Consider the following 22,083-nt stretch of genomic DNA (forward strand, 5'->3'; position numbering starts at 1 on the left):
GTGCAGTTTCTTCCAAGATGGCCAGTCCCACGTGTCTCGTCGCACCCACGGGTCTCAGCTTTGCTGCAGATGTGAGTTGAGGTCGGAGAGGTCTGGGAATCCGAGTCTCGTCGGGCTCTGAAGTCTGGATCCTCGAGGGAAGACGACAAAGGGAAGCCGCAGCACGCTTGATGGTGCCTGCTTGTGCAGGGTGGACACTCCTTGCCCACAAGGGAGATTCTTCAGTCTTCTGTGGAGCAGAACGTCGAAGTCCAGAGTTTCTTCTTGTAGAATATGTTCAGGATAATCTGATTTGGAATGGGACCAGCTCCTACCTTTATCCTGCTAAAGGGGGCTGCACTACTGACTAGGTCCCTCCCCTGGGTGGGACCAGGTAGGGGGGTGGTTACGCCCCCTATCCTTTGTCCGGTTTCCCACCAGAGCTGGGGCCGGAGTGCCCCAGCAACTGGTTTGAACCAGTGTATGCACAGGGCACCTTGTGTGCCCCAGCCATGTCTCATTCCTTTCAAGCCTACCCTACCCAATACACAAAATCCTGTCTGGGGTGGTGCTAGCACCTCCCAAGGCAGGAAACCCTTTGTCCAAGCCGCCCTCGCTGGAAGGACTCCCAGCAGCAGGAGGTCAGACTTGTGTCTGTGGTGGCAGCATCCATTTTGTGATGCCAAGGCTCGAGTTAACTTTAACCGGGGTTCTCAGTTACATACATGTCGTGTCCCTCTAGAAGGGTGGAATGCTACCCCCGTCGCCAGAATTGGCAAGGGGGTAGTATTCCAATTCGTATGACACCTTACTCGACATGTTTTGATAATGTTATACCAGAGTTAGCATTTAACCGCGAGGATTATAATGCACTTAAGAGTATATGGTATAGCGTTATCATGGAACAGCTATAAGGACTTGGTTCCGCAAGCTGCAAACGGGCTCAGCTCATGCCAGAGCACCATCTCACATAATTCCAAGCACTCTGCCTTCAGGATTGATAAGGCCTTCCATAGGAGTGACTGATAGGAATATATGTGTCCATTTTAGGTTTAGATATACGTATACTATATCTACAGCAAATGGTGATTACACCACCTTGCCCCAGCTGTCTTGCAGCCAGTTGTGTCAGTTTTGGATGGCCAGCCAGGGGTGGCATAATACATGCTTCAGCCCCTGGTAGGCCCTGGGTACACCTATGCCCTGGATACCTAAGGTATACTGTACAGGGACTGATAAGGTGACTCAGTATCCAATTAGATATGTACCTAGGGTACATGGAGTCCATTTTTTACAGAGAGAGCAGGAAGCCTGGGGTCCTGAATAGCAGGATCCCAGGCCAACTAAGTCAAAAACCAGCAAAACACCAGGCAAAAAGTTGGGGGTAACCATAGTCAGATATCCACCTTCCTACATAACCCCCCCCCCCCCCAAACGAAAGGAGATAAGGCTATCCTTGACCAGGTAAGCCTATATTGCCTGAGTGGCCATATGAGGAGGTGCATGCACTGGCATGGTTACCCCCTATCTCATGGTCCACTAAGCAATCCCTCACCCTAAGGGTATCTGAGGGTCTCCACCATAGGGAATCTCTACATGAGGTGGGTTTTGGCAAAGTAAAAGGCTTGTGCTGGGATGGAGTACTGGAGTGAGGCTCCACTAATGTTGGGCTCAATTTCCTCCAATCACTATCCACCATACATGCCTTTCTTTCCAGGACTGAATTGCTGTATGCTCTCAGGATCAACCTCTGGCTACCTAAAGTCGGAGGCTGGGTCCCTCTGTTTGGCTTACTGGAGGGACAGGTCAGGTTTGGGGCCCTTAGATCCCAGGTTTGGCTGTGCCCAACAGTGTCCATCTGTGGGAGGTCCCTAACTAATTTTAAGGGGGATCCCTCAGGAGTTTGTTTTATTTTCACTTGGCTAGGACTACTAGCTTCAGTGCCCTTAATCTGCTGATTGGGGAGTTCTTTTGGACAGGGGCCCTTTGTGGTCCTCCACTGGCCCCCCTGACCTCTACAGCCCTGGGCTGACTGAGGCAGGGTAGAGAGGGGCAGGTTACCTGCTCCAGACTGGGTCCCACCTTGGAAGGATCCACTGACATCAGAGGTTCTGCCAGGCTAGGCCTGACTACCTCTGGGGCAGTTCCATCACAAGGGGTAAGATCAGTTCCCTGAGGAGGCTGATCCTTTCCTAAAGTCTGGTGGGAGGGAGATTTCTCTTCCTCCTCAATGCTCTCTGTTTGAGTGGAGTGATCCATAGTTTCAGGCTTCACAACACTATTATCAGTCTGAGTTTGGCTGTGGCCATCACAACCCCACCAACCTTTTCAGGAAGGGACTCAGTTTGGGTATGGGCTGTTACCATCACAGCCCTGCTAACCTTTTCAGGGAGGGAATCTACTTGAGATTGGGCTGAGGCTGGACAGCCCTCCTAACCTGTTCAGGAAGATTTACCATTTTAGAATGGGTTTCTTGTTCTACCTCAGCCCAGGCTGAGATCTCTAAATCATTCCCCAGTAGGCAATCTACAGGCAAGTTTGATGACACTGCCACTCTCTTGGGGCCAGTGACACCTCCCCAGCTGAGACTTACCACTGCCATGGGATGATTTTTCTGCACTCCATCAATGTTTGTCACCTGGTATGTGGCACCAGGTATAAGTTGCCTTGAGGGGACTAGGCTCTCAGTCACCATGGTGATGCTAGCCCCTGTATCTCTATAGGCCTCAACTTTCAGACCATTGATGAGGGGCTCCTGTCTGTACTTGCCCAAAGTGTTGGGACAATCAGTGAAGTTGGCAAACCCCATGCCATTCTCACAGACAAGAGTATCTGAGTTAGGGGACCTGGTTAGGCCAGAGTCCCCAGGAACTCCCAAAGTAAATCCACCCAAATTCTTGGGGGCACTCCCACCACCGGGGGGATTACTACTAGTAGTAACAGGAGGCTTGGAAGTGTTACTTGGGGGTATGTTCTCCTTATTGTTGTTGGCCCTTGGGCAACTACTGTCAGTTTTCCAATGGCCTACCTGTTTGCAGGTATAGCAATAAGGTTTCTTCTGGGTATTGGAAGGATTCTGGGACCCACCCCCCTCAGAGGATTTTTGGGGCCCTGATGTGGTTTGATCTGTAGATTTATTCCCACCCTTCTCTTGAGGCTTGGTTGATTCCTTCTTTTGGTCACCACCTTGGTTCTTAGGCCTAATCCTGGTTCTGACCCATTTGTCTGCCCTCTTACCCAATTCTTGTGGAGAGGTCAGATCAGAGTCTACCAGGTGCTGGTGTAATAACTGGTTCTGACAATTATTTAAGATTTGCTCTCTCATAATTAGATTATACAATCCTGTGTAATCAGTAACCTTACTTCCCAGTAGCCAGCCTTCCAAAGCCTTAGTGGCACAATCAACAAAGTCAGTCCAATCTTGAGCCTGAGTTTTCTGGGTATCCCTGAACATTAACCTGTACTGTTCAGTGGTTAAGCCAAACCCATCAATCAGTGCATTTTTCAAGACTTGGTAATCATTAGCATCCTCATCTCTAACAGTGAGGAGCTTGTCTCTACCTTTACCTTCAAAGGAGAGCCACAATATAGCTGCCCACTGACTCTGGGGTACCTGCTGTACTTTGCAGGCTCTCTCCAAAGTAGTCATCCACTTGTGGATATCATCTCCTGTCTTATAGGAGGGCACTATTTTACTCAGGTGTCTATTATCAAAACTCCTGTCTTTATCCTTAGGGATATTGCTGCCACCAGTGGAGACTACCCCACTCAACTGTTGCTCTCTAGCAAAGGCAAGCTTCTCTTTGGCAAGGGCAAGTTCTTCCCTCTGGATCCTCAGATTAGCCTGCTTCATCCTTGCTTCATGCTCTCTCTGAGGGGAAGTCATTCTCCTCTGAGCAGAGGCATGAGAGTGCACAGATCTATTGGAGTCCCTAGAATGAGATCTATCTCTCCTAGCTCCAAAGTTAGGCCTGCTTAGGGTCAGTACTGGGGGTCCCCCAGATCCTACCCTATGTAGGTCTAAGTTGGCCCTTGTAAGTCTGCTGACTAACTCAGGACCTTTGTCTGCCTCATCCCCAGAGGTGTCCTCTTCTTCCTCCTCCTCCTCTACATTCTCTGTTTCAGGGAGGTCTGGATCACCAGGAGTACCTTCTAAGGGGGGCATGCTCCTATCTGGATTAGAGAGGTCTGTGTTAGCAGCCTTTCTTGCATCATATGTCTCTAAGAGACCTAACAGAAAAGGAGTGGTAGGGTTAGAACCCTGTTTCAATTTCCTGGAGGTACACAATTGTCTCATCTCCTGGAAACTGAGAGCTGCATATCTGGAAAGGACTTGTGGAGGGTCACTAACCACTAGGGGAGTCTCTGAAGACTCTCCATGGGTAGACATGCTTCTAGTGTGGTGTAAGTGATGCACCTACCTACACTATGGGTTTTCCTACTGATCCCTTGCTAAGAGTTGTAGTCAGGGTGTGCTAGGCCCTTTCTACTACAACAGCTGGTTCAGTAGAACTCAGAGTATTTCTAAGCTTGTTATATGTACCTAGAGTACCTTATGTGATCTTTCAAATGATATTTCAAGATTATACGTGGTAAAAACAACAGCAAGCTCAAATCCCAACGCTGCACACCAATGTGAGAAGTTGGCCTAATATATGATGCTCACTAGTTCTAGTGATCACCTTGTATCAGTCCAAACAACCCTTATGGTGATTGGTTGTAAGTCAACCTTATAGACCAGCTATCCTAATGGTAGCATGGACAAAGCAGTCTTAGGCTAAACTCTTTTGGCATGTGAAGCCAGCTGTTTTACCACAATATAACCCCTTGAATACCAGATGAAAGGACACCACACAGGTTGTTATGAAAATAAACAGTATATTTATTAATAACAACACCTCTGAACTCTTTATGAGGTCAGAGGACTAAGCACATGACAATCTCTTCTGAAAAATATGTTAATTCGCACAAAATTACAATGGTGCCCTAGGGGCACGACAAACCATATACTAAGTGATAGGTTTCATTTCTCCATGCCCCGCCCACTGCATACATTATGCTTATGAGTTAGCAGAATGTGTCTAACTACTGATATATTCATTTATGCATTTACGTTTATATTCTTCTATTAGTTATTCATTTATGCGTGCAACATTATTACAGTTATTCTTAGCTTAGCCTGTGTGCCACCATTTTAAAGCATCTCCCTTTCTGTGCGAGTTGCACTTGCTCATCCCCCTCCCGTAGGAATAGGAATATTCCACATGTCAGCAGTTTTGTCTCTCAGCTCACTGTGACTGAAACTACTAGCGAAACCCCTTATCACTCTGTTCTCATGTGCGGGAGATGCTAAGGCGTGGCTCCGTGTCCTTGGAGTCAGAAGAGAGAATGTTGCAATTCCAGGTGCAGATGCCTCTTGTATGAGGCCATTGTTTATCCTCTCCGGGGTCCAGTACTTTTCCAGTATGGGCGTGTTTTACTCTGCCTTTTTGTATTATAATGTGTTACTGTGATGATATGAGTCAGTCCTCTCACCACACTCTTAGAGAGTGAGGTCAGACAGGGCCCTCTCATATGGGAGTTTGTGGCCTAATAAAATTACTTGTTTATTCTTCTCCACTGCCTGGCTGGCTTATTATATGAGAATGATAGATGAGTGAGGTAAGTCGCTCAGGTGGATTTGAGCCACGCTTATCACTAAGTAAGTGGAATGTGAAAGTCAATAGAAGGAATGGAGCTGTCCAGAGGCTGTAGGATCGATGGGACCACGCTACACTAACACTAGATAAGCAATAGGAGGCCCACGGAACGCGTGTGCAGAGTGTGAACTCACACGCGAGATGCGTAACAACGTCTATGGACAGTACAGTTCAAGTTAAAGGTGAGTACGGACAATCCTGACTAGGTAGGACTAAAACGACTGTGGAACTGGACACTAGGACAGTTAAACTTCCCTTGAGCACCGAAATGCTCTGGTTACCTCACCCACGGGCCGCGGGTGCATAGGTGTCAAAGTGCGTCGGGTTCTCGCGTTGAAGTCAATGGAGCCTGAAAGAAAAGATGCTGCAGGCGACCAGGAGGAAGATGTCCGGTGCAATCCAAGGGTGGAATGTTGAAGAAGGAGACCTGAAAGCAGAGGGGACAGTGTTCACAGTCACTAGCCAGTGACTGGAGTGGAACCAGGAAGGAACCAGATGTCGTCGTCGCGATCAGGTGAAGAGTGGACGCTTGACTCTGCAGCCACGTGGACCAGGAGGTGTCTTCGTCGACCAGGATGGAGGCACGAGCTGTCCCACGCAGGCTCTCGCTGTCGGCGGTGTTGGATCCGGAATCGGCCTCAACAGGCCTTGACAAAGGCAACCCACGTGGTGAGTGAAGAAAGCGTCTGGTGCTGACTAGGAGAGTCCGGGGTGCCCCTCTTTTGGAAGGGAGCAAGGGCCAGTCTGGAGCAACCAGACCAGCAGCAAAGATTCAAAGGTTCGTCGTCTAGGTGGCCACTAGCCAGCCGGCAAGTGACCAGACAACGCGTCGAGCAGCAACAAAGCAGAAGGGCCCCACGCAGATCTCGTGGATGCTGGAGGGCTGATCTTCGGTGCAGGGGCTGCTCGGGGATGGGGCTTCTCAGTCCCCAAAGCACTTGGTCGAGTTTACCTCGGGAGTCGTGCTGGAAGCGAAGTGCAGTTTCTTCCAAGATGGCCGGTCCCACGTGTCTCGTCGCACCCACGGGTCTCAGCTTTGCTGCAGATGTGAGTTGAGGTCGGAGAGGTCTGGGAATCCGGGTCTCGTCGGGCTCTGAAGTCTGGATCACCGAGGGAAGACGACAAAGGGAAGCCGCTGGACGCTTGATGGTGCCTGCTTGTTCAGGGTGGACACTCCTTGCCCACAAGGGAGATTCTTCAGTCTTCTGTGGAGCAGAACGTCGAAGTCCAGAGTTTCTTCTTGTAGAATATGTTCAGGATAATCTGATTTGGAATGGGACCAGCTCCTACCTTTATCCTGCTAAAGGGGGCTGCACTACTGACTAGGTCCCTCCCCTGGGTGGGACCAGGAAGGGGGGTGGTTACACCCCCTATCCTTTGTCCGGTTTCCCGCTGGGGCTGGAGTGCCCCAGCAACTGGTTTGAACCGGTGTATGCACAGGGCACCTTGTGTGCCCCAGGCATGTCTCATTCCTTTCAAGCCTACCCTACCCAATACACAAAATCCTGTCTGGGGTGGTGCTAGCACCTCCCAAGGCAGGAAACCATTTGTCCAAGCCGCCCTCGCTGGAAGGACTCCCAGCAGCAGGAGGTCAGACTTGTGTCTGTGGTGGCAGCATCCATTTTGTGATGCCAAGGCTCGAGTTAACTTTAACCGGGTGTGAGAAGTTGGCCTGATATATAATGTTCACTATTCTAGTGAGCACTTTGTATCAGTCCAAACAACCCTTATTGATGATTGGTTGTAAGTCAACCTTATAGACCAGCTATCCTAGTAGCATGGATACGAGCAGTCTAAGACTAAGACTCTAGAGGGCGTGTTAAGCCAGCTGTTTTACCATCACATTACCCCTTGAACACCCAGTGAAAGGACACCACACAAGTTGTTATGAAAATAAATGTATATTTATTTCTAACAAGTCTACCCTGAACTCTTTATGAGTCAGGGAGCTAAGCACAATACAAAACTCTTATAAAAATACTTAAGTTAGCACAGTATATACAAATGCCCGAGGGGCACGGAAAACCATATACTCTAAAAGTGGAATGCGAAACTACTAGCAGGTAAGTACAGTACTAATAGGCTTTGGAATCGCTAGGACTTGACTATAGAATCGTTAGATTACTTCTAGGAGGCCCAGGGGACTCGGGTGCAGAGTGTGCACTCTCACGCGGGATGCGGGACAAAGTCTATGATAGCTAGTAAAGGTAAAGTTAGTGTTCACGGGCGAACCCGACCTGGTAGGAAGAAAACGACAGTGGATCCTGACCCTTGGATAGTGAGGCTATGCTGGGGCACCGAAATGCCGAAGTTACCTAGCCCAGGGGCTGCAGCTGCATATGTCTCAAAAGACGTCGGGAATCCTCGTAGACGAACCAGGAGCCTGGAAGAAAGATGCTGGCAGGCGACCAGTGAAGAGAGTTCGAAGTGATCCAAGCCTGGATCTCGAAGATGGATGACACCTGAAAGCAGAGGGGACCAAGTTTGTGACTACTAGCCAGTAGTCAGGGGCACCAGGAGGGCACCGGAGGGTAGTCACCTCGACTAGGTGAGTGGGCGACGCTGTGCTCTGCAGATCTCACGGACCAGGAGGCGTTGTCGGCGACCAGGATGGAGGGGCGAGCTGTCCCACGATGGATGAAGCTGTCGGCGTCGAAGGACCCAGGATTGGGCAACAAAGCCTTGGCTAATTCAAGCCCACGCGGTGGACTCAAAATGGCGTCTTGAGTGGACCAGGAGGGTCCGGGGTGCTCCTCTTCTGGAAGGGAGCAAGAACCAGTCTGGAGCAACCAGACCAGCAGCAGTGATGTCGTCGGGCGTCGTTCAGAAGGCCACAAGCCAGCGGGCTAGTAGCCAAACAACGCGGTGAGCAGCAAAAAGCAGAAGGGCCCCACGCCGATCGTGGAGATGCTGGGGGGCTGATCTTCGGTGCTGGAGCTGCTCAGGGTCGGGGCTTCTCGGACCCCAAAGCACTCGCCAGTAGATTACCCGGCGGGCTTGCTGTGAAGAAGTCGTGCAGTCTTGGCAATAGTCGGTCCCTTGAGGTCTCGTCGCACTCACGGTTCTCAGCTTGGCTGTAGAGGTGAGTAGAGGTCGGAGGTGCCAGGGAAGCCGGGTCTTGTCGAGCTGGACAGTCGGATTCCGGAGGAAGGACTTGCAGCAGACCGCAGTGTTCTTAAGGTGGTGCCTGCGGATGCAGGGTGACTACTCCTTAGTCACAAGGGAGAATCTTGAAGAAGAAATCTTGAAGTCCTTTCGCAGAAAGTCGTGTCTTGATTCCAAAGATGATCTAATTTGGAAGGGGGCCAGTTCCTACCTTTATCTGGGAAAAGGGGGCTGGCACGCGACTAAGTCCTGCCCTATGGGTGGGACCAGGAGGGGGGTGGTTACACCCCTCTCCTTTGGCGGGCTTTCCCCAGGCCAGGGGCTGGAGTGCCCCTGGCACTGGTTTCAGCCGGCCTATGCACAGTGAGCACCGGGGTGCCACTTGCAGTCACCTTCCTCTGTAGCCCTGCCTACCTGGAATACACAAAACCCTGTCTGGGACGGTGCTGGCACCGCCCCTGGCAGGAAACCCTTTGTCCTTGCCTCCTGCTCTGGGAGGACTCCCAGCAGCAGGAGGGCAGACTTGTGTCTCGGTGGCAGCATCCATTTTGTGGATGCTAAGGCTCTGTCTGACTTTAACCGGGGTTACAGGTTACATACATGTCGTGTCCCTCTAGAAGGGTGGAATGCTAACCCCGTCGCCAGAATTGGCGAGGGGTTAGTATTCCAATTCGTATGACACCTTACTCGACATGTTTTGATAAAGCGATACCAGAGTTGGCATATAACCGCGAGGATTATAATGCACTTAAGAGTATATGGTATGCGATATCATGGAAACGGCTAAGGGATGGATCCCGAAAGCCGCAGACAGGCTCAGCTCATGCCAGAGCACCATCTCACACGATTCCAAGTACTCTGCCTTCAGGATTGTTAAGGCCTGCCATAGGAGTGACTGATAGGAGATCTGTGTGTCCATTTTAGGGTTAGATATAGGTATACTATATCTAAAGCAAAGGGTGATTACACCACCTTGCCCCAGCTGTCGTGCAGCCAGTTGTGTCAGTTTAGTTAGTCAGCCCAGGGGTGGCACAATACATGCTTCAGCCCCTGGGAGACTTCTGGGTGCACCTCAGCCCTGGGTACAGGGACTTAGAGAGGGCCCATTGCCAATTCAGTACCTGAGTACAATTTGGATAGAGAGAACAGCTAGGCTGTGGGTCTGATTAGCAGGCCCACAGCCAGGGAAAGTCGTAAACCAGTGCAGCAAAAAGCAAAAATCTGGGTGATCATAGGATTGCAGACCCTACTCTCCTACACCGGGGTTCTCAGTTACATACATGTCGTGTCCCTCTGGAAGGGTGGAATGCTACCCCCGTCGCCAGAATTGGCGAGGGGGTAGTATTCCAATTCGTATGACACCTTAATCGACATGTTTTGATAATGTTATACCAGAGTTAGCATTTAACCGCGAGGATGATAATGCACTTAAGAGTATATGGTATAGCGTTATCATGGAACAGCTATAAGGACTTGGTTCCGCAAGCTGCAAACGGGCTCAGCTCATGCCAGAGCACCATCTCACATAATTCCAAGCACTCTGCCTTCAGGATTGATAAGGCCTTCCATAGGAGTGACTGATAGGAATATATGTGTCCATTTTAGGTTTAGATATAGGTCTACTATATCTACAGCAAAGGGTTATTACACCACCTTGCCCCAGCTATCTTGCAGCCAGTTGTGTCAGTTTTGGATGGCCAGCCAGGGGTGGCATAATACATGCTTCAGCCCCTGGTAGGCCCTGGGTACACCTATGCCCTGGATACCTAAGGTATACTGTACAGGGAATGATAAGGTGACTCAGTATCCAATTAGATATGTACCTAGGGTACATGGAGTCAATTTTTTACAGAGAGAGCAGGAAGCCTGGGGTCCTGAATAGCAGGATCCCAGGCCAACTAAGTCAAAAACCAGCAAAACACCAGGCAAAAAGTTGGGGGTAACCATAGTCAGATATCCACCTTCCTACAGGAAGAGCATACCCATTCTCTACACGATTGAGAACCCAAAGGTCTGATGTGACTGATTCCCAATCTTGTAGAAAATGAGTAAGCCGACCCCCCACAGGACCAACATGATCCAGAGTGGTGGAGCTAGGGCTGCTTTGCTGTGGCAGGAGGGGGGTGGAAAGAGGAAGAAGAGGAGGAGGAGGAAGAGGAGACTTGACGGCCTCGAGCACGGCCCCTGTTTCTGCCCCTGTAGGGTTTGTACAGGGAATTCTGCTGCTGCTGTGGCTGTTTGTATGAGCGAAAGGAAGACCTTCCAAATCCTCTGAACCTCTCATTCGAAGAACCTCTGGTTTGCAGACCTTGAGTCCTAGCCGTCGCCTTACTGTCCTTGAATCTTTCCAAAGCCGCTTCTGCCTTCTTGCCAAACAGACCCGAACTATCAAAAGGAAGATCTATCAAAGTCGCCTGCACATCAGGAGAAAACTCAGAAGTCTTCAGTCAAGCAGCCCTCCTGGTGGCAACAGATGATCCCATGACCCTTGGCACGGAGTCAGCCGTATCCAAACCGCTCTGAATTACCTGGCGAACGGCAGCCTGAGTATCTGGCAGAACCTCACTGAAATTCTGCCTGTCCTCTTCAGGTATCTTTGGCACCAACTGCTTCGCGGAGTCCATAATTGCGTGAATATAATGGCCCAGAAGGCATTTCGCATTCGTAGATTTTAAGGCCATGCTGGCCGATGAGAAAAACTTTTTTGCCGATTGGTCCGATCTCTTTGACTCCCTATCACTTGGTACTTGAGGGAAAGCTCCGGTGGACTTCTTTGAGCAGGCTGCCTATACTACCAGACTCTCAGGAGACGGATGAGATGACAAAAAGTCCAGATCTTCAGGAGCAACCCTATACCTTCTTGCTACAGCCTTTGATACCGCAGGAGACGAAAAGGGCTTACGCCACACCTCCATTACCGGCTCTGTAATAGCTTCATTAAATGGCAGCATTGGATCCACAACTGAAGAGGGAGAATGAAGCTTCTCCGTTAATATATTAGATTTAAACTCTGCAGTAGGCAAACTCAAATCCAAGAGCTCAGCCGCCTTTTTAATGACCGTGTAATACGGTGCGACATCCTTTGATGGGACATCAGGAGTCGAAGAAAGCTCCCACTCCGGAGATAACTCCAGGCCACTTTCCTCTTTAAGTTCTTCAAACAAGTCCTCAGACTCCAGCAGTTCTCCCTCCTCCATCTCCTCTGTTCGATACCTTTGCTCCTCCGGTAGCCTTTGAGCCTCCCGCCTAGACCTCATCCTCGGGATCGGCATCGATGGAGCCACAACCGACTCAGACGGTGCCGGCGCTGGCGTCGTGCTCGGATCCGGAGGTACAGCCTGGAAAGTACGAGGTCGAGTCGGAATCGGAGCCGGTGAAGATGGTATCGGCGTCGAAGACCTCGGAGCCGGGAAATGCCAGGAAGGCGTCGCCGTCAGAAAAGGTATGAACGGTGCCTGTGCATAAGTCTGCGGAACACCCAGATTGAATGTATGACGTTACAACGCATGCTTTTACCACGCATGCTGTTACAACGCAAGTTTTACTATGCATACCATTACAACGCATTACACTTGGGGGTGCTGGATAGTGAATAGTTTAATTTACTATTCCAACTCCAGTCCCCGTGGACACTAGGGAAGGTGTTGGATAGTAAATTAAACTTATTCCCTATCCTAGAGCGCCCCCCCAGTGTAATGCGTTGTAATGGTATGCGTAGTAAAACCTGCGTTGTAACAGCACTGCGTTGTAATAGTTGCGTTGTAATGGTTGTAAACCCCCAGATTATAGGCCATTGGACCCATGGGACCAGATGGTGCTCCAGAGGGGTACATGGCTCTCGAAAAGACCCCGTACATTGCATTTAAATAATGTGTCGGGTCTTGACCTGGACCTGGAAAGGATGAGTATGGTCCCAAACGCTGTTCCTGTTGTGGCACAATCAGAGTCGGGCCAACCGGACCCGAGGGAGGATCCATCAAAGTCGAAGACCCTTCAGGCATTGGAGCCTCCTCCTCCTCCCGAGATGGAGAGTGCGTCGGCGCCGGGGAAGGATTCGAAGCCGGAGCCGGGGAACGCTCCGGAGAAGCCACAGGAGAAGGCTCACCTTGCGACTCCGGATTCGATGTAACAGGCGAAGGAGAGACATAGTCCTTCCGATGTCGACGTTTTTGAGACTTCGACTTCAGATCCAACTCTCTTCCAGAGTGACGCCGCGACCCATGCTTCTTCTTCTTGTGCTTCTTCTTAGATCAAGAAGCATGACCCAAAGAAAACCTCTCTTCTCCCTAAATTTCGCAACGAGCAGCTTTGCCTCTCTCTCTCGCAGCGCCTTCAGGTTCATCTTATTACAGCTGGAGCAACCTTGGATGTCGTGGTCAGATGACAGGCACCAAATGCAGTCCTCGTGCAGATCCGTTATTGACATTAACCTTCCGCATGCTCCACAGGGCTTGAACCTAGATTTCCTCGATGACATATCGACAGGAAACCGGATTTAACACGAAACAAGTATCAGTAACAAAGTAACCAAGCGAGCTACTGAGGATCCCAAGAAAAACCGTTAGCGTTGACGACGCGGAAAAAAGGGAACTGATGTCATCATGCCGACGGGGTCCTATTATGGATTCAGTGACGTCAGCGGAGCCGCGCGCGATGCCGTGCTTCTGTGAAGTCGTCCACATCGGCGTGAGGAGCTACGAAAGAATTTCCAAATGTTGCTGACGCAGGGGATATTCACAAGGTGAGGAATCCACTGGCAGATGTATCCATCAGGAAGTGCCAAGCATCCGATCTGGCAACAGAGTGACCAATAAAGGGGGGGGAGGCTGTGGCGGAACAGCTAGACAGCAACCCAAGCAGCTCGGAAGAGCAGAAATAACAGGATGATAGATATCCTAAAAACGCCAGAATAGCGCTACACCATACCTGTATCAAAATGACAGGTACAACGGCATGAGCCGCAGAGCAGAGGAGAGGAGAGGAGAGGAACCACTTTCCTCTTAATGGCGCACGATGAGTAGACCGACCCTAGGTCGAAAAGAACCTTAAGAGCTGCGACTAGAACCTAACCGACTAGCCTATAGAAGGAAGCCGAAGGAGCCGGTGTCAAGAGCCCAAAGGCAAGAGCTAGAACCTGAGCAATGCGTTGGGAATAGCCAGAAGGACAAGAAACACGCCAAGTGCACACCCAATCCCAAAAACGGAAAATAGAGGAAAATAGCATCAATTTTAAATCTGCTGAAGCAGGTAGAAATATGCAACAGGCAAACGGCCATAGAGACCATAAAGTGGCTTACACATGAAGCATAAGAGTGCACGACTAGCAGTATGGAGCCAAAGTGAGAAACGAACCACAATATAAACTTGCAGGCAGTAGCCAAGGACCACTGCCATCAGAAGAGCTGACCCGCAGGCGTAGCTCTAACACTAGTAGGTGATAATTTGGAAAAAAGGCATATCCGAAGGAAGTGGCCAAAAACTCCACGATAACGAATTGTGGGAAGAGTCTAAGATCCGAGACCAAACACTCCAGAAAAGACACGTACAGTGTCGAACACCAAAAAGGGAGCATTTGTCAAATTGGGAAATAACCCCAGTAAGCGGAAGCAAGGAGGAACTTATGGGCAACTTGCAACAACTTAGAAAAGATCCCTATGGGCAACTTGCAACAACTCAGAAAAGCTCCCCCACACATGGAGATATTAGTCCAGACCTCGCAGCCACGAAAAGAGGTGGCGACGTAGGATGAGGAACATCAAGGCAACCAGCATGTATACATAAATGTATAAACATATAAATATGTAGAGACAGAACTAGCCAGGAGCATGAACATGTCCATACCGGATCATACTTAGTACAGTAGGGGCCGGTAGGAGCCATTTCTGAAGAGGAAACCATGAAATCTCCAAAGAAGGTGGATGACCATGGCGCAAGAAGATGGCACCAGGAAAAAACATAGAACACCGTACAAGGGACCACCAAGCGACGCATGGAGCCCACAGGATTTCCAGGCCCAGGTGAGATAAGCAGAGATATATAATAGCATACCAGTACCCCACATGGAGTATGCACACCCCAAATAACGGGTAATACCTCTTACGGCAATAAGCCAAGCCAAAAGAGTTCAGTAACGAACCAAACCCGTGAACATGAGTTCCGAGCCGTATGACATTACCGAGCTGAACCACCGGCTCAATACCACTGTCAGAAGACCAGACACAGCAACCTGTAGAACACGACCACAGTAGGTCAACAGTCAGATCAAAGCAAAACGCATCCAAGGGATGTCAATAAAATGGTAATCACCGTTGACCACAGAAAAAAGAAGATGTAAGGCTCACTGCCCATGTTAAACACAAAGCGCATTTAAAGGATGCAAAATGAAAAAGTACCCCACGGCAGACAGGCCTAAGAAGACCTAAGTGGGACGATAAAATCCCGCAAGGAGCCGATGATCCATCGATTCGGCGTGAGCATCAAACAGCAAAACCCCATCAAAGGGTAAGTCAACCAGTCACTCCCGGATATTTTCAGGGAAGACGATATATCGCAACCAAGCGTGACGCCTTAAAGCAACAGAAGCCGCCATAGCTCGGTCCAAAGAATCCGCAGTATCTAAGGCGGAGCATGTTGTGAATTTGGCATGGTCGTGGCCATCCCGGTGGAGGTGAAGGAGATCAACGCGAGCACCTTCAGAGGTGGCAGAAAGCAAAGACTCTGCAGAGTCCCACAGGGAAGAGGTAGCCCGAGCCAAAACACACTGTATTTAAGGACTGTATGGCCGCACTAGTGGATGCAAAGAAGTTCCTACCCCATGACTCAAGCCATCTGGACTCCCGAGAGGGAGGAAGTGCTAGTGGGGGCAGGGAAGAAAAGGCAGTCTGCAACACAAACCATGCCCATCAGGGTGCCCAAAAAGGCAAACAGGATCATGTGGAGCTGGACGGTGGCGGTGCAAAACTGAACGAGCCACCGGGTCACCAGAAGCAGGCCGAACCCAGGTACCCAAAAGTGCATCATAAAGGAAAGCCTCAAAGGGTAGAAGCGGCTCCACATTCCCGGACCCACGTTGAAGGACCTCAAGCAAGGGGTCCACAGACAAGGGGGCAGAAGGGGGTTGCATGTTTAAAATGCGAGTGGCCAATGAGACCACTCTCAAAAAAGCCGCACCAGCCTCAGTAGCCCTCCGTGGAGTGGACAACTACTCATCGGTGGGGGAGGGTTGTAAGCTGACCCTCCCAAAACACTGAGGGTGCGACCAATTCCCCACGGAAGGGAGCCCCATTGAAGAATGAGGATCCTGCTGGGGCTCCTTGGGAGGCGAAGAGCCTGCCGGATCTGGGAGCTCCTGAGGAGGCTCCTCAAATTCCAGGGGGGGCTCTGGCAACAATACCTCCGGCGATGCTGGGCACCGAACTCTCTCCAGAGGCCTCTAGAGTAGAGTCCACAACCCAGCGTCGACACACCACCAAAACAACGCGTGCCGGCGCCGATCGTGCCTCGTCAGTCACTGATTTGGCTGCATCCGGCGTCGAGTCACCGCCGTCCGGTGCCGAAACTATGACAAGCTCCCCTTCCGGAGAAGGAGAAGCCTTCAGCGCCGCACCAGCGCGGAGGGGGAGCCGGGGAGGCGAGCCTATGGCTCCGGACAGGGGGCCGCCTGCCCGGAAGCCTGGGGTGTGCTCAAGGCAGATCTATGAGCACCAGCAACCACCTGCGACGCCACAGGGAGCCCAGCGGGGCTCCCTGTGGCACCGTGGGTCGTGGAGGGGGACCCAGCTGGGCCACGCCCTGACGACTCCATGTGGACTGTAGACGGCGAAACCGGACAGTAGAGGGACCTGCCAGCGATGAAGAGGCCGGGGGACGAGACTACTCCGACTGGGACAGCCGTGCCGAGAGAAGCTTCATACGGCGCTCCCGCCGAGACTTCGGCTTCATGTGTTGGCAGGCGTCGCAGTCCGTGGAATCATGGTGCTCGCCCAGACACCACATACAAATAAGATGAAGGTCCATCGCGGACATCTGCCGTCAACAGGAATTACAAGTTTTAAAGCTGAAGACATCACACACTGTTCCTGACACGAAGTGTCGAAAAGGAGGCCTGAAAACAGGCCAGAGGAACTGCTCACTCCGGATCCGCTTTGCACGCGGAAATTAAGGAAAACTGACGTCAGCATGCCGGGAGGTGCTGCTGCAAAAAATTTCCGTATCCAGTCTGACACCTGGGGATAAGGAATCTGCGGCTAGATGTCTCTATCAGATACTTGATATTTGAGTAATTGTGACTTTTAGCTTCTGTGCATCAATTGGCTGAATGCAGAATTTATATATCTTTGGACTCTTTACACAATATTCGAGTAATTGTGCTTATAAACCTAAGAGTGTCTAACTGATTCTTTGAGTGCCCCTCTTGATATCATGCTTATCTAAAATGTCTGAATCCTAGTGGGTCAGAACCCAACCAACCACAAGAATATTATTGAGGTAGGGAGTAAATTGCAACTCACTGCGATTGAAGGCCATCACACGGATGTGGGCCTACTGTCGTCGCAGACAACCAAGAGTGTGACTACTTTTTAATCAAGCAAACTATTTCTTTAAACTGCAGCATGTTCTCCTTAAAGGAAAATGAAAATGCAATTAAAAAGAAAAGTTTCCTTTTTTTGTTTAAGAGTTAATAGTGGTCTTCTGTACCTCTGCTCACACTCCACAAAACTTTTGTTTTTATATTCACAAAGGGGAAAGGGTCCCAAGGGGACTCCCATCTCTTTTTGGGAATGCATTAGCATCTCCTTTATGGTGTTGGTAAAATACCTATGTATTTGTGACTGGAATTCAGTCGAAAAACATTGATAGATAAGCTAGTGATTTGGTGTCTGGAAGGGAGACCTACAACACACCCTTCCCAAGATACCGAATCAACATCCAGACTAAATCCCATTGTAGGAGTCTGTAAAACTTTTCCAACTTCTAAAATGGAATTAGTACCTTGAAGAGTGAAGACATGATAGAACCTGTACCATTATGTTAAGCTCAATATCTACCTTGTCAGGAAAAAAAAATAGCAATAAGCTGTTAAAATTTGAAAACAACTGTAATAACACGAGACTGGAGAGAACATATGCAGAATGGTAACAATTAACACATCATCAATAATATTCGCTAGTCTTGTAGGATTTTTTGTTCCTTTACGCTTTTGCCAAACTGTGAGCCAGACATTTACTTAACAAAATACTCACAAGCATTCATGACAAGGTCGGTTCGTTTTTCTGGTTTCCAATCGTCCCAAGATGTCTCAAATCCTTCAGCAAAGCGAATGCAGAAGTTTTTGAAATGCCCTTTGCTGACCAAGGATTCCGAAGAGCAGGCAGTAATTAGAGTGCTCTCAATCGTCAGGACTAAAGCAGAACCGGTATCAAACTCAGCAGTGTGATTAGCCTATGAATACATAGAACCGTGAAAGTAAATTTATCTACGTGCTAAATCTTATACTTTGAATATGCTGTAAAATAAGCAATTTGTACCAGAAATATGACTTCCATCAAGCTATTTGCATACAATGGATTTTGCAGAAGATAAAAAATGCCTGTAAAATAACTAACATTGATAAGAATTTCAGATTATTTCTCATTTATAAATAAAGAGGATTTTGTAATGCACATCCAAAGCAATCTTGTTAGTAGTTGTGTTTCTACAGACCCAATAGAGAGATACCAAAAACACCAAGGACACTCGATTAAGCCCCAGGAATGATTTAAAACATCACAAGAAGAAACTGCAGTGCAGAAAAGAGTTGTGTTGAGTGTGAGGAAGAGAGGTTACAGAAATGAAGGATCAAAGACGATCATAATATTGACTTCAGTGGTTTTAAATGTTATTATGAAGTATTTTATAGTTCATTTCTACGCACTGCCACTGCTATTCATTTAGTCCATATGTTTTCACAGACAACTAGGATTGTCAAAATAATGTAATAAAACAATGACGCCTCTGAATGGTAATGGGTGACCTCTTTACATGCAGACTTAAAAACTACAGAAGGTGAGGGAATGGAAGACCCTATAGTACTATATGCGGACGATGTTCTTTTATTTATGTCCTGCCGTCAAGAGACAGACCCTCACCTGATTCAGATAGTACAGTGATTGGGGGAAGTCTCAAGCCCCAAAGTTAATTGGTCCAAGTCACTCCAGGTTCTGCTTAAAGGTGATAGAGTAAAGGTGGACTGACATTCCTGTCTCCTCATACGCAGGCTAAGCTTGCAGTACTTCTACATTGACCTAGAGCCTAGATTCACTTGTAATTTTAATCTTGTCACTCATTTGGCTAGGACAAAAAATTACCTGTGCAAGTAGGCTAAACTCCTGCTTTATATCCTGGTCCAAGTAGTCTTGTTTAAAATGATGGCACTACCACGATTTCTGTATGCTCTGCAAAATCTCCCAATAATAATTCCCAAAAGTTGGTTTGGGAATCTGTTGGCCAAGGTGCGCTTTTTTATGAGGGCAAATCAAAACCCTTGTGTTGAGTTCAATAAATGAACAAAGTCCTACTTTGATGGTGGGATAGGTGTAGTGGACCCGAGTCTGTACTACTGGGTCTCAAAAACCCTAGTGTTTAAACGACTGGCTGAATGGGTGGAGACAGGACTCTGCATTCTGTGGTCAATTCTCTCTAGTCAAACAGCACATTATATTTGTTATACAGGTCCCTGACCACCCGATTGCTTCCAAATGTTTCTACATTGTTTTTTCTCTCTTGAAAGTCAGCCTTGAGCAGTATTGGGCGAGATGACAGGATCGTGCTGGCAGCCCTTCCTGTGGCAGGATTGGTGATTTAGACATGGCACCAGTCTATAGGGAGTCACCAACTGGAACCTCATTACGATCTCAAAACTAGGAGATATCTGGCAGGGCTCCCATATGACGTCTTTCCAGGATCTCCACATATATTACGAACTGAATAATTCTCAGCTTTATAAATGGTTTCAACTCCGCCATGCATGGTCATACCACTTGAGGCCTCCTTGTTGACACCCCCTGATATATAGCAAGCTTGAAGCTAAACCCCTTAAGGGGCCCATTGGGGAAAGGAGGAATATATCATGTTTACAAATCCTTAGTTATTAACTCCCAGAATTCTTTTAAAGTGGAAGGAGAGATGAGAGGCTAGTCAATGATCTTTGGATGACAGTGAATGGAGGGATGCGAAAATGGCCCAACATGATCTCTTAATCTCTTCCAAATTTCGTCTCATACAATTAAAATACTTACACACTACTTACTACACTCCCAGGAGGCTGTGGCAAGTGAAGACACTTCCTTTAACCACATGCTTCTGCTACCCTGAAGAGACAAGTGATTTTTCACATGGTCTGGTGGGGTCCTGTTATTGGAAACCTTTAATCTGTTGAGTTTTCCACTCTGTCGTGAATACTTAGGAGACCCGTGGACCCCTTGGCCGAATTGCTCTGTTGGGTATACTGGAGTGCCTGGGAGGATGTCGTGGGGACCATTCTCTAATTGACATTAGCACTATTATAGCTGGAACTCTCCTGAATGTTTTCAAGCTTAGCCATATTTCTAACGGAAATTTGACCAGCATACTCATTGAATTAACCTGGAGAGAAAGGAGTACATCCTGATGTATCTTCTTCAAGTGTTATTATACTTGCCCCCTGTATCATAAATTCCTAAAGAAAAAGCCTAAGACTCTTCTTCTCATCTTCTTCTCACCCTATTAGTGCTGACAACACACTTCTTAAATAAGAAGCAGATTTACCGGGGTAAAGAACACCTTTGCTTATGCTCCTTTCTAACGATAAGTGCCAGTGACAATTCTATAATGATTATCAGTGTGATTCCTTACGTTCCAAGAAAATCACACAAAGCATGAGATACTTCATTTTTCTCCTCTGTTTCATAGCATGTCGAGGAACCTTGAATAAAGGTCTATTCACAGCCTCTAATCAAAATCCATTGATGTAGGTCTGTGGGGCAAGCAAAGGTGGTGAATGCTTTTCCATCCTCGCAGAAGTCATTAAGGAGCAGGTTCAAAGCAGAGTGAACCTGCATTAAGGTCAAGCCAATCTCTGTTTAATTCCATAAGTTGTACTTGTTCCATAAGTAAGTGACTGAGTTAATATTTATGAAGTGCAAACAAATGCCCAGGAACGTTTTGGCACTAAAAACTGAGACATGCATTTAGGCAGACTTAATGAGCCTTAAACGCTTTACTAAGAATTACACAGCTTTCAAGCTGAAGTAGTTGAATAAGCAGAGCATTCTAGAGTGATGGAGTAGCAGAAGAAAAGATCCGACTGCCTTGCAGTCACTGTTTAAAAAGTGGACAACTCAGACACGGAAGGGTACCCAAAGCGCAGTGATCTCCTGGGGAAGTGTCTTGGGAGCAGTTTCTGAAGAACATACAGGCAGATTTCATAAATAGCTTCATGAGTAAGGCAACAAGCCTTTATCTGAAACTCAATTGACATCAGCAATCAGTGGTGAGATCGATGGTCATAAGGGACTCTGTTGAACTTTCTAAATTTGCAAAACAGACACCCATATTCTTTCTGCACACTTTTACATTTGTTTATAGAAGAGGCAGGAAGGCTCGAATAACAGGCACTGCCATAATCTAGTCTATTTTAGTTTTTTAACCAATTGTTATTGATTTTCTGATAGTACAGGACCCATTATAGTTTTGACAATATTATAATTAGATCTACAGCAATGTATAAGTTCCTCAGCACATCATAAGCAAGAGAAATAACAATAGGTGTCACATCACATCAGGGGATATTGGTTCAATTCGTATCTTATCAACACTTACTAATGAATCCAAAGGCAATAAGCAGGTCAGAACAGATGCACAAATCCCAAAACCCTGCGTAAGTGACAGGCAAGTGATTTAGCACCGGTAAGGGGCATCCAATAGAACTTCTCTGAGATGTAAGTGGGTCAAATATTGCAATCCCCACACCATAGGGAAAGAGAGTTTCAGGACTGTACAAAAAGCAATACTCTGAAAGACAGGCCAAGGAACAGTAAAAAAAAAACATGGGGATGAGAGCTCAACAAAGGTTTACATACAGAGTGAAAATCGGTCCCAGCTTCCCATTCAACACATGATCCCCTAGCTGCAAAGCATGCAGCAGTGCGCCCCACTCCAGTGCAATGGGTGTCCTGCATAAGCCTCTAGCCTCCTCTCTATGGAGGACTACTGACTCAGCCCTGTCCCAATTTAACATAGCAGCGAACCAATAAGGTAGCCATGGGAGGTGAGTGCCCTTCCA

General features: G+C 48.3%; 1 protein-coding gene across 15 annotated transcripts in view; it reads right to left on the reverse strand.

Moving 5' to 3' along the window:
• BLTP1 (bridge-like lipid transfer protein family member 1) overlaps positions 1–22,083 on the reverse strand; it is a 2,102,388-nt gene that overhangs the window by 755,468 nt on the left and 1,324,837 nt on the right. For all 15 annotated transcript variants that reach the window (XM_078676841.1, XM_078676840.1, XM_078676839.1 and 12 more), the window contains one exon: positions 18,026–18,224. In XM_078676841.1, coding sequence (XP_078532967.1) covers positions 18,026–18,224 — 199 coding nt within the window. The remainder of the gene's footprint in view (positions 1–18,025; positions 18,225–22,083) is intronic.

This window comes from Lissotriton helveticus, chromosome 2_1 (genome assembly GCF_964261635.1).
Source record: "Lissotriton helveticus chromosome 2_1, aLisHel1.1, whole genome shotgun sequence".
Classification (NCBI taxonomy): domain Eukaryota; kingdom Metazoa; phylum Chordata; class Amphibia; order Caudata; family Salamandridae; genus Lissotriton; species Lissotriton helveticus.